Source organism: Talaromyces stipitatus, genomic scaffold (genome assembly GCF_000003125.1).
Source record: "Talaromyces stipitatus ATCC 10500 scf_1105507295527 genomic scaffold, whole genome shotgun sequence".
NCBI lineage: Eukaryota > Fungi > Ascomycota > Eurotiomycetes > Eurotiales > Trichocomaceae > Talaromyces > Talaromyces stipitatus.
Genome location: NW_002990114.1, coordinates 4,243,509 through 4,256,315, shown reverse-complemented (window position 1 = coordinate 4,256,315; position 12,807 = coordinate 4,243,509). Strand labels below are relative to the sequence as shown.

At 46.0% G+C, this 12,807-nt stretch overlaps 5 protein-coding genes across 5 annotated transcripts, besides 1 other annotated feature; 3 read left to right on the top strand and 2 right to left on the bottom strand.

The window, feature by feature from the left end:
• Positions 1–8: 8 nt before the first annotated feature.
• On the top strand, positions 9–486 carry TSTA_095920 (uncharacterized protein; the record flags this gene model as incomplete). Its single annotated transcript, XM_002479261.1, has 2 exons — positions 9–441; positions 467–486. 2 exons carry the CDS (start codon positions 9–11, stop codon positions 484–486), a joined length of 453 nt encoding a protein of 150 aa, XP_002479306.1.
• A 437-nt stretch (positions 487–923) lies between these two features.
• TSTA_095910 (uncharacterized protein) lies at positions 924–2,518 on the top strand (the record flags this gene model as incomplete). Its single annotated transcript, XM_002479260.1, has 4 exons — positions 924–1,218; positions 1,280–1,938; positions 2,001–2,205; positions 2,256–2,518. The coding sequence occupies 4 exons, from the start codon at positions 924–926 to the stop codon at positions 2,516–2,518; spliced, it is 1,422 nt and encodes a 473-aa protein (XP_002479305.1).
• A 917-nt stretch (positions 2,519–3,435) lies between these two features.
• On the bottom strand, positions 3,436–4,716 carry TSTA_095900 (uncharacterized protein; the record flags this gene model as incomplete). Its single annotated transcript, XM_002479259.1, has 2 exons — positions 3,436–4,483; positions 4,586–4,716. The coding sequence occupies 2 exons, from the start codon at positions 4,714–4,716 to the stop codon at positions 3,436–3,438; spliced, it is 1,179 nt and encodes a 392-aa protein (XP_002479304.1).
• Positions 4,717–4,776: 60 nt separating this feature from the next.
• Positions 4,777–5,054, top strand: TSTA_095890 (uncharacterized protein; the record flags this gene model as incomplete). Its single annotated transcript, XM_002479258.1, has 2 exons — positions 4,777–4,830; positions 4,884–5,054. The coding sequence occupies 2 exons, from the start codon at positions 4,777–4,779 to the stop codon at positions 5,052–5,054; spliced, it is 225 nt and encodes a 74-aa protein (XP_002479303.1).
• A 744-nt stretch (positions 5,055–5,798) lies between these two features.
• Positions 5,799–5,933: a mobile genetic element.
• A 5,172-nt stretch (positions 5,934–11,105) lies between these two features.
• On the bottom strand, positions 11,106–12,623 carry TSTA_095880 (aminotransferase, class III; the record flags this gene model as incomplete). Its single annotated transcript, XM_002479257.1, has 4 exons — positions 11,106–11,360; positions 11,415–11,867; positions 11,919–12,265; positions 12,323–12,623. 4 exons carry the CDS (start codon positions 12,621–12,623, stop codon positions 11,106–11,108), a joined length of 1,356 nt encoding a protein of 451 aa, XP_002479302.1.
• Between the last annotated feature and the right edge of the window lie 184 nt (positions 12,624–12,807).

Genomic DNA, 12,807 nt, shown 5'->3' with positions numbered 1-12,807 from the left:
TAAATATCATGTCTTCTTCTGTTTCGTCCATATACACTCACTATGGCCAAGATCCAAACAACCATCCAGACCAAAAAGAAATAAGTTCCATCGTCGACAAAATGCACAAGCTCTCTTTGGGCCGTGTGGCACTAGGCAGTGATGGCGTTTTACGCTCCCTCAGTTCTGAAAATGAAGTTATCGATGCTGTTGGACTACCGCCCCGACTGATCAAAGCGTTTATGGATCGTTTTCCATACTACGAGGAAATTGAAGCCCGATTCCATAACTCCGATGGAACCTTGGTACCTCAAGAGCAGTGGTGGGCACCAGATCCATCGATATTACCACAGCCGTTCACAGATGAAGAGAATGATGAAGCTAGGAGACACTATGAGAAGAACAAGGATATCATTGAGGAGATGCAGCAGAAGAGGAAGAATGGGGAGATCCAAGGATGTGGTATTGTGATTCAGTCAAATTATAGGATCTGATCCTGAATTTTAAAGTAACTTTTTTCTTCAACATGAGCATGTGTGTTAAGTAATCCACGTTTTTTCTTAGGGTCTTGCTAGTAGTATCTATCTTTATTCTCGCCTAGGTGACAGACTTATGGATATAAATCCTGTTAGACTGAATCGAGGCTTTCTTTAATTTTGCTTAGCATGGATTCGACTATCAATCTGTTAATATGCTTACTTACTCACCTGCAGCTCATCTGCCCTGATATAGTTCCAGCTGTCTCATTGGTTAACACATCCCGGACTCGGAATAGAGTCAACGCGGTTCGGGATAGATTTCGGGATAAGCTTAAGATAAAGAACGGAATAAACCCATATGACAATACGCGGCCTTTGATTTCCTTCCTGAATCCTCTATCCATAATGTGATAGAACTCGGCGATAGAGTACCCTCAACGCCGAGCACTGCTATCGCGTTCTAATATGGCCTACACAGAACAGAGCCCTCTTCTTGGAGAGCGATCGCAAGAGCCCTACAAAAAACAGTCAATATGGAACGCAACGCGAATATGCATCATCTGCTATATCGGCGCCCTACTCTTTGATTCGGCTCAAATCCTGCGCACCATGCCGAGAACTAAACTCTTCGAGTCAATTATATGCCAAAAATACTATGCTTCGACAAACACCATACCAGAGCACATGTGCAAGGTAAATCCGATCCAGGAAGAGCTCGTCACAACGCAAACATGGCTCAAAGGTGGCGAGAGTGTATGCGGTGCGTGATTAGGCTTTTTTCACTCTTTTTTCTTTTGCTGATTTGAATTTCTCATGTACAGCGCTTCTCGTGGCACTCCCATTTGGTAATATTGCAAACACCAAGGGCCGTTCGCTTGTGTTGACCCTAGCAATCTCGGGCCAGATTCTTGCAGACGCATGGATTGTCGCGGTTTGCTTCTTCAACTACACCCTGCCGCTTTCCCTGATCTATGCGTCCCCGCTTCTTCGGTCTATCGGTGGAGGAGAGATGGTCATGTCTGCGATTATTCATGCTCTTCTGGTAGATGTGGTTGCCGAAACGAATCGTGCGCAGGCATTCTTTAACATGGCTGTCATGACACTTATTGCTGAACTGGTGGCCCCTGCTGTTGGGTCCTTGTTGGTGGACTGGCAGGGCGTGTACATCCCATTGCTGTGTGCCTTCCCGCTGCAGGTTGCCAATATGGTAATTTTCGGTCTCCTACCTGATACTAGACCCCCAAAAACACTGGAGAATGAGAATAATTGCGATCCGGTTGAAGGCAGACATTCGACTGAAGCGTCAGATAAGGCAGGCTTTGCTAATTGGGTGAAGTCTCTCAAGAGAAGCTGTGCACCTTTCCAGATAAAGGCCATCTGGTTGGTGACAGTTTGTTATATCTCTACCATGTTAGCTAGGGATACGATTGACCTTTTGGTTCAGTACGTCTCCAAGCGATTTGAATGGAGCTTAGCCAAGGTATGTATTCTGTGTACATTTTCAATCTCCTTTTTGCTGACACGGGACGTGATTTATGATAGGCAAACTACCTGATTTCAGCTAAGGCGTTGGTCAGCATGGCGCTCTATTTGTTGTTATTACCACTTCTCCGTAGGGCCCTCGCAAAGGAATGCTCCATCTCACCACCAATAATAGATCTATGGGTTGCACGAGGAAGCTCTTTGTTTGGTGTCCTAGGCCCTATTCTTCTAGGAGTGGCCTCTGGACCAGTTCTCTTGGTTATGTGTACGTTTACCCCTGTGTTATTCGACATATTATTTATTGATGGCAAACAGCTCTTGTTCTTTTCACCTTTTCATTGGGATACCCGTTTTCCATTCAGTCATACGGGACATCGTTAGTCCAACCAGTTGAGGTCGCCCCATTCTATTCTGCACTGGCAGTTCTTCGAATTGCTGCCACTCTCTTGACGTCCCCTCTCCTTGCTATGGCATTTAAATATGGGTTAAACGCTGGAGGCGCGGTGTCAGGCTTGATTTTCTACATTGCCGGTGGTTTATTCTTAATTGCTGCTGTCGGCAGCTCCCTGTTACGGTAGAACAGATATCAACGGTTCAACAATACCGATATTCACAAAGCACTAGATTGTCCTATTAAATAGACATAGATAGACGCTCCCTCTCACTTTCGATTTTCACATCATGTCCCCTTTCCGTATTACTTGCTGGGCGTGACACATGTAGGGCGTCTATGCCAATTGTACACACACATGTTCAACACTCTCCTCAAACCATCTTACCAATTCACTCGCTATACCCTCACTAACTCGATGTTCCCAAGAGGTTAGTTTGATCAGAAACTTGGTCTCCTCATGGTCTATCTCGAGTACGACATCATGCTTCAATTTGTCAGCAGGCACTATTTATTTTAATGAAAAGGGGGAAATTACATCAAATGGAACATTCTCCCCCACTATTGTAAATTCAAGAGAGCTTGTTTCTGGCTGAGAGACGTGACGGCGGAAGTTCACAACCGTATCGAAAAACAGACGAGTTGGTGGTTCTGACAGCATCCGTTGTTCGCGCACCTCGGCAGCATAGGTAAAAAACCAATGCTGGTGGGGGAGACTATCGGCATATTGTGTTTGAATATCTTCGAGAAGATCCTGCAGCTTTTGCTTGGCTATGTGATTAGCTCCAAGATCTATTGTGCAGGGTAAGATGTTCAATAAGGGACCAGCTATTCGTCCTGACTCGGTATTCGCAATTGAGACATGGCGTCCGGAGACTACGTAGCCAAACTGTGGATTCTGCGAACCTGTTTGCCTTTGGAGAGCCAACGCCCAACAGAGCCGAAGAATGGCAGATGGCATATGAATAGATGGCACAAGTGCTGATTTTGCTGGTTCCGAGAGGGATATTGGCGAGTGTCTCAATTTTCGATTGTCATTTATATTAGATGATGGATATGTGAGCGAGTTGCGCAGCGTACTGGGGAATACCGCACGCCAGTAGTTTATGGACGCCAGTAGTTTATGGACGCCAGTGAATCGTGTTGGACAAGATGTTTGATAAAGAGGTTATAATTCACCAGTGAGGTGGCAAACGCAGTGTCGATTGAACCAGTGTATATCTCAGAGAGATAACACAGTAAATGCTGGAGGGAGACATGATCGATGAGGGAATGATTGATTTCAAGTAAGCAGGTAGCGTAGTTGCCATTGTACGTAACAGTAAGCTTGTTGTGAGGTTGAAGGACCTTCCAACTTGAGGTCATTCGGGCTAAATTGCTTGGGAAACTATTTTCTACCTGTGCAATCCGACTATCGATGATCTTGTTGTTCAACACTACCTGGTCGTATACATCCGTACGACGAGGAACAAACACTGTCCGAAGAATAGGATTGTCGCGGACAACCATGGTCCATGCCTTTTGGAAACGGGATATGCCAAATTGATCTCGTGATTGGATACCAAGAAGGAGTTTGGCCTGATAGGACTCAGGAGCAGAAGCCTGTGCGATTAACATTGCATTTTGCATTGGTGAAGTCGGATAAATCGAGTCCACATTGGACGGATCAACACCCAGTGTTTGGCAGGCTCTCTTTTCAACGGCGCAAGCCTCATAGTAATCATTGGCCAACAGGTGTGACGGTTGTGATGTTGTCGTTCCCACAAATGAGGATGCCTTTGTTAAAAGGCCGACACACTCGACCATCCACTTCCGGATGCTATTCAAACCAGTCATATGCCGATTACATGAGAAGACCAATTCAACCTCGTGATTCACAACTGCGGCTGAAATCTCTATCAGTGTCAAACTTGACATGTTATTGCTTGCTGAATCTCCAGATACGCTGACACTGTGAGGTTCGATCTGGAATACGGAATCCCCCCTTGTCAACGAGAATGTCGATCCCATGTAATTGAACACAATTTCGAAAATATCGAGCTCGTCCTGATTAAGCACATTCGAAGTGAAATGTAACAGGTCATTATCTGGCACCGCTGTTCTTGAGAATTGGACAATACGAGATGCTTCCAACAGACTGGCGCGGATAATGCTACATCGACCATCTTGATGAGGGAGGTACTGCAGCCAAAATTGGACCGGCTTCGCCAAGCAGCGGATGCGAAGAACTTGGAACTGCTCGAATCGCACACACGAGGCCATCCAATCACTTATAACCACTATTTCACGGAGAATCTGCAGAAAATTCGCAGTGAGCGTCGCTAAACGGAAATTATGCGTTCTCTCCAAAGCTTCTTCGGAACCTCGAAATCGAGAATAGATCATCTGGGAGCAGTTGATAATAATGCTCTTTCTCAATCAATCACGCAATCTACTGAGCCTGATATGGGTAGATTTGCATCTGCTGAGGCGCTGGATTGCATGCTCGCATATTATAAGGTCAGCACTACCCTTCTAGCTACACCGCATTTATTACACTAATTTGAATACAGGTTGCTTTAAAACGTTTTATTGATGACATTGCAGTCGAGGCAATTGAAAGCAAGCTTGTCATGCCGCTGTCAGACATGTTATCTCCCGTCACAGTATTCGAAATGACACCAGAGATGGTGAACTGCATTGCTGGAGAAACCAAGGAATATCGAAGTTTGCAGAACAGCTGAACAAGAAACTTGATATTCTCGTTAAAGGCCTAGAAACGTGTAAAAGATTTGTGGGCATTCGGGGCATAGGTAAACATCCTTCAACCCGAGTTTTATCAGCTGCACATGCTGAACTAATAACGCAGTTGCAGAAAGAAAGCGTGTCTCTGAAAGCAATACGGCTCAAACGGCAACACACTTCTCTACAATCATGGCTCTCGATAAACCTGAAACGATTCCACTTGAGCAGAGTAACCAAGTCAGCCAACTCTCCCAAGTCCTGTCCCCTGAATTTGCAGATTGCACATGTGCAAGGAAACGCGATTTTACACCAAATCTTCATTCGGTAATTGTTAAGAATTCTCGTATCCCATATTACATACTCAAATACAAGCAGCTGTATTGGCATAGCCGTAAATTTTGCCTGACGTACTTTCTCAGTGCCAAGGATTCCTCAGTTTATCTTGGGGTGGAAGCAGGAAAACTGACTCTATTGTGTGTGTGTGTCTAGGAACCTAGGTTCCTAGGAGCGGAGATATCTAGCTACCAGCGCGCTAACTACATCCGGTAGGCGGTGCTGACTATCTAAGGGCAGAATCCCAACACACTCCCCCCAGCAAACCGCCCATGAAAGAACTATCGTACATGAAGCCATATAAAAGCATATAAACAGGGCACTGAGTGTGAAAACATGGTGTTGAGAACTGAATCGTAAAAACCTACACAAAAATCTTATTCCTCTTCGACTTTGACGTCGATTGGCTCCAGTCTCAGCTGCTTCAGAAATTCTGCAAATTTGGCGGGATTTTTGGGTTTGGTAAAACCGTCCGCGACATTGTCGTCAGTGTCAACGCGTTCGATAACTACTTCACCTTTTTCGAGGATATCCCTTACAAAATGGTTAGGGTTAGGTAACAGTTTATGATCTGCTCTACCACGAAAACAGTTACGACAAAATAGAGATTCATAGTATGTGACTGGATAGATGTAACGGAGCTGAGACAATAGAGTAAAATGTATAGACATAGAAGACTAACAAGACGTGAGCTCAAGAGAAGAAATTAATCTACAAGGGAGCAAGCTCATATTTATGTCTGAGCAGGGCCTACTCCAGGGCATGCTTCCTGACGGAGCATGCCTGCTAAATCTTGTACAAAGATCTTGAACAAAAGAATACAACAAAACCACCAACAAAGCCTTTAGTGAAGCTATTCCCAAGACGTGAAACTCATAGAACAAAGATCCTCAGACGTGCCCTTGGTGTCGTAAACCCTCACCGCCTTTGCCTGCATGGCGGTGCCGCTGCCTAAGGCAGACCTCTGAGTCGAATCTGTGACAATAGATGAATCAATAGGCCAGTATTTTACCATTCATCTCAGTTGTTTTTGTGGAAGATCTTGGCGTCATGGCAGTGAACAGCGGATCTTATACTGGTGAGCACCGCACGGTAATCAACTGCCCTCACACCCTGTAATTTTTGATTGGAAAATGCTAACTGATGGGAAATTGGATAATGACTTTTTCTCTTTGTTTGGGACGAAGTTCAATACCTGGATTAGGAGCGATGCTGCTCAGAAGTGCAGGTACCTAGTGGGTGTTTCATCACACAGAGCGTTTCATGTCACCGGGATGGGGTTTAGTTGACCATGTCGATCGATTAAATATCCTAAGCCGCACCTCAGGATATTCGAGACATACTTTTGACCGGTCTAGGATCATCAACCAGGTTCTTTTTTGAAATTTGACGCATAGTAAGGTCTGTTTTAGAACAAGCCGTAAAGAGCACCACCATGCAGCCATGATGAAGACAATCACGGCCGGTGAAAGAATGGATCAGTTGAGGAAGATTATCACTACGGGTGATAAAAAGGTCATGGTGGATTGGGCATGTACGGATCTCGCTGGATGAGACAAATGGCAATTCGTGGAAATAGAAAATATCTGCTGCGCGCTTCACCACCGGTCATTTTCTCCATCTTAGAGGCAATGCGGTCGTTTCATTGAGGGTATCGCAATCACCAGCAGAGAAGAGGAATCATCCATGGTGACATCACGGATGAAAGATTTTCACAGCCCTGAACCATCGCAGTGAACCATCGCAGTGATCATTATTTGTGGTTAAATTCTTGGTCCATGTACATGTAGAGTAGATCACACAACAGGGCCATGCAGACTTTTCTTGGGGAAACTATGATCTAAACTGCCGCAATCGGTCATGAATCAATTCGACGGATGTTCAGAGGCCGATTTCACTTTTAGCGACACTTGGCAAGATACTAGAATCTGTGGTTACAGAAAGGATCTCATATGCAGTGGAGACATACAGTACAGCCTCTACGTCACATAGCATATATATTTGAGGAGATCTCTGGTGACTATCATGTTTCCCACATCAAAGAGTGTCGAAAAGGCGAAAGCCTGACATTACTGAGTGGCAGTTATGGATGTTCGATGCAATTTTGGCGATAATCTATTCCGCTCCTTCAATACTCGCCACGTTGGACCCGAGCCGCTAGTACGAGCAAAGCACACCCGAAGCTATGGCTGGACACATCAACGCAGGACCTCCTGATTTCTCTGAACTTTGCCACAAAGGGTCCTGATGGTTGACTAGAAGACAAGCCAGTTACGCGGTGTGCGAGCCATGCGGTTCAAAAAGGAAACCAACCGGACTTGTCGAGTACTACGCTCAGTAGACCGCGAGTCATTATGAGTACTCTTTTTTGGGACAGACTACACTGTATCCTGCATGATATCTAGCCGATTTTTTCTGCTGGCAGAAACTGATAGGCCAGGTTCTTCGCTTCGTGTTGGAGTGAACTCTCTTATCTCCACTTTCAGCGTTGCACCTGACTCTCCTGAGATAATAGTCCGGCAGGCAGCTGTTGGAACCAGCCCCAGATTCAGCCGAGTCCTTCATGGAGTCTCATTATTGTATTCTTGATCAACGTGGTCATGAGTTTTTGCTGTCGTGTATTCGCATCAATATATGTAAGATGCAACATTGGATAGGAAAGCAGCAGCCAGTCGCTAAGTTCAATGAGAGACTTTACCTTCGATATCGCATGCCTACTAACTTTGAACACTGTGGATTTGCTCATTAACACTGAATCATTTTCGTTTTCATGTATCGAGAACAACAATTTTTTTTCACTGAAGGTGTGCGGAATAAGTCAGGACTTCAAGATGTCTCACTGCAAGCGCATCGAAATCCGTGTGTCTTAATGGACCAGATAATCAAAGACAGTGTGACGGGCCTGGCAGCTGTATCGCGTTGGCTCCTCGACGGAGCCCTAAGCCCTAGAGAGTTCCAAATCGGGATATCTCTTTGTCTTCACAATTTCCCGATTAGGCTCCGACGAGAGCCGTACGCACACATATAAAAGAGATCTCTGCCCGTGGCTGAGCGTGCTCTTTTTCTTTTTTTCCTCATGCTTAGTTTTTACTCGACTAGTTACCTCTTAGGATAGAGAATGAACGCCGTCATAGGCAGCCCTGATGTCCATGTACTGTATAGACACACCTTCTCTATAGCACCCGAACTAACCCTCATGGAACAATTCCCGGGATCCCGCAAAATCCGTAATGAGCTTTGCAACGAGCTTCACCTTGCCTGGGCACTAGGCAACTAAGACGGTAAGCTTTTGCCACCGAATAAATCCCCTTATCCAATATCCTAAGCAGGATTCGCTCAGCGGTTTTCCATGCTCCGGGGTTTATCCCAAGCCTGAGGCACTGTCAAGCGAGTGCTATAACACGGGCTTGATCAAATCCCCAGAGAAGCCTAAAAGCCCTAAAGTTGAGTAAGCCTGTACCTGGAGCCTAAATAGGGTCGTTCTAACCGCTGTCTCTCCAATTCATGAACGTTCATGGGAGCTGCGAGGCCAAACTCCACGCTAGATTCTGGGTTTAATGTGACAGCTTGACATACGGCACCTGACAGGACGTTCGACGGAGCTTACCGGCCGAGGATTAGGACCCTAGGCGGTACTACTCTGGGAATAGCCTCAGCGGTGCCAGATTGGGAAGAGGGTGCGCACAAAGGGGTATATAAAGGGCCTCTAGCGAGGTGGATTTCTGCTTCTTCTTTTCTTCTTCTCTCCCATGCTTATTATTCTCGTGTATGAGCACCTCGTGTACGTCTTCTCAGCTAGATCAATACATTGAGCTTGGCCACCGTCACATTAATGAGAAGCTTAGTCCCTAAATTGTGCCTCTTTCTTACTATGGAGTACTTGACAACACCAATTCTACTAGGTCAACGGGCCCTTGCCCATACCCTACAGACCGGCTCCCCAACACTCCCTCCTAAGCGCTGTGTAGTACGCATGACGGGCCTTCTGGTGGTCATACTCACCAATAGAGTGAACCCTCCGTGCTTTCAACGTTAGGGAACGCCACCAGCGTTTCGAGGGGGCACAAAGCCTAATCGGTTTACATGCCCACGGAGCGCCTCCGTAAGATATTCCTCAGTCCACTTTGTCCCTCTTTCCACTTTCCCTGGAGAGCAACTACCCGGTAGGCTTTGCAAGGCTCCTTGCGAAATCATCACAGCGCTTATAGCTTGCTCCTTCTCCTTATAAGATCACTTTTCTCTCACCCTGTAATCGTTGCATTATCGGGTTCATCTTCCCTATCCTCCGGGGACTCCCATGATGCCCAGATAGCTAGGTGCTCTGGCGCCTCTCCGCTTGCATACACGCTGAAGTGCGGGCATTGAAACCTCAAATCTTAGGCATATTCCCCTAAAGATAGGGTCGAAATCAAAATTACAGGTTTAGGGTCAAATTCATTGATCGGATATTACACTTGAGGTTTCTATGCACGGTATGGCTCATGGCCCCAGAAACGTAGTTAAGTGTAATGCCGGCGACGTTCGCTTGAAATGATATTCTGATAACCAGCACATAAGAGGATCAAATTTTAGCTGTGGACTCATTATCCATAGCCTGCACTCACTGACAATCTCTTGAAATGGCCGATAGAGACACGGTCTAAATCTACAGCAAGTTCGAGAGGTAATGGCACGGATTATACCTCTGAGGCCCACGCAAACTTTCCACGCAAATTGAGTCATCGGGACGGCAGACGTTCGCGTTGAGATTTCCTAGCAGCTTGTCAATTCCACGGCAAAATCTTGATAATGCTCAGAACGGATTTCCACTGGACGACCTGCTGCGTTGACTTGTCAAGTAGCGACATTAAATTTTTCTTTTCTTCCATAATGTCACTGATGTGTCGCGAGCGGTCTGTAATTCCTTCTCCAATTGCTGTTTCTCGTCATGAAGTCTATGTATCTGAGCCACAAAACTGTCATCTGACGACGTCAGATCCGCCTGATGAAGTGATTAGAAATCTTCTGCTATCCAACGCATCTAAGGACGTACCACTTGTTGAACCGTTCGATGAGCCTCTTCATTTTCGGATGGCGAACCTCTATGAACAACTTCAATAGAGTGATCCAGCTCATTACAAATTTCATCGTGGATGCTTATTGTTCCACGGCTCAGAGACGCACTAAAGAGATGCTCTTTCGAAGAATGATATGACCAAACATAAGGGTCTGAGGGTCGCGATGGCAATCGGATTTGATCAGGCGGGATTTTTATTCCTAGCTTGCGGTCTTTGTGTTTTAGTACCATGAAGAATGCGAGTAGGAAGGTGACTTACAAATATAATCTGACAGTGTTACTCGGCATTGGGTACGCCGTGCAGCTCGTTTCTCGTTGCTAGATAGAGCCATCTATGCAGGCTGACGATTTATCATCATACTATCGTTGATACTGCAAATTTGTATTCCAAATATGCTTATTTCACTACATTCACGAGCAATAGAGCAGAAGTCCCTGGTAAACGAAGTTGCTCAATTTCGCTATATGCGGAATTTTGATGAGGTCCACACCACAATCATCCTTTTTCCCTCTCATTCTAGAGTATGGTCAAGTGTAGACATTAAGGAGGTGAATGCCACTGTCTTTTTCTTCCTCACAATCTCAAGATTGCATGTCACCAGACTGTTAAGAAAATTCAGACTACGTTAAAGATAGACAGGCCAGCGTATGAATAACCAATTCAATCATCCAACTCACCAAAAACATCCTCAACAACACCTTGCACAAGTTCCGCAATACGCACAATCTCCTCTCTCGTACTGTTATAAGGCGGCGCAAGTAATATATGATCCCCAGAAACCCCATCAGCCGTGCCCTGGCCGCCGTACAGCGAAATGCTGTGTTTGGCTTCGAGTCCCTTATCCTGGATTCGGAATGCGAGTTGTGATTTTGGATCAAAGGGTTCTTTGTTTGTTTTGTCGCGGACAAATTCAATCTACATATAACTGAGATCAGTGAATGAAGACAGCATAGGAAAGAGCTGGCTTACGCCCCAGAACAATCCTTTTCCTCGAATATCGCCTACATGAGGGTGGTCCGAAAGCCGTTTACGTAGTTCTTCTTCCAAGACAATGCCCATCTCTCTCACATTCTCGACCAAGTTATCCTTTTGAATGGCCTTCTGGACAGCCAAGGCCGCTGCACAGGATACTGGATGTCCCTGGTACGTATGGCCATGCCGGAAGCTACCGGTGCTTTCTTCCAGGGTTTTGATCACCCGGTCGCCAATGAGCAAACCTGCCACGGGTGCATAGCCACCACCCAGGCCTTTGCCGATAGTTTGCATGTCGGGGACTACGTCTTCTTGCTGCCAGGCGTGCAGGGTACCGCAGCGACCCATGCCGGACATTACTTCATCAAGGATAAAGAGGGCACCGTACTTCTCGCAGACGGCCTTCATGGCTTTGAAGTAACCCGGCACAGAAGGGACACATCCCATTGCCTGAATTCTCATCAGTATGATTACAAGCTTAGAAGCAAGAATTCTACTCACCGCACCAACAACCGGCTCAGCAACAAAAGCACACACCGTCTCCGGTCCCAGACGCTGAAACTCCGCATCCAATTCATCCACAAGCCTGGCAACATAGTCCGCATCCGACTCACTGTCCTTACGATTTCTATAAGGATTACAAGGCGAAACGTGCGAGACATTGGGGAGTAAGATCGGCTCGAATAATTCACGCCTGAACTTGTGGCCGCCCATGGATAGGGAGCCAATGGTTATTCCGTGATAGGATTGATTGCGTGCAATGAATTTTGTTCTTTGGGGTTCTGGGTTGCGTTTTTCTAAGTAGAATTGTCTCGCTAGTTTCATTGCTGCTTCCATTGCTTCAGATCCTGCATTTTCATTTTGTCAATCCTGTCCACATTTAAGAACAAAAGTTTTGTATTTACCGGACCCAACGATATATACTCTGCTCATCTTTCCACCAGTAGACTCAATAAGCAATGATGCTAGTTCCTCAAATGGCTTGGTGGAGAAATAAGCAGTATGGCAATATGAGAGTTGATTTATCTGATCGATCATAGCCTGTTTTACGTGCTCATTGTTATGACCAAGACAAGATACGGCGGCGCCGCCAGTGGCATCTAGGATTCGTCTTCCATCTTCGAGAGAGATGTAGCTTCCTTCGCCGGAGAGGGCGAGAGTGGGTGCTTGGTGGAGGTGTCGATGAAGGACGGCTGATGGAGTCATTCTCGCTTTGGCTTTTTATACTCAACATGGACAGTAGTAGAAATGATGATGGATATTGAAAAGGCGAGAAGGGAGAACAGAAGATCATATACTCAAGGCAACGACACGCTTTGGCCTATGGACTCCACAGACTGAGATAGGCTGAATGCCTAGGTAAGGCAAAGTCGGCATGCCGAGATAGAGG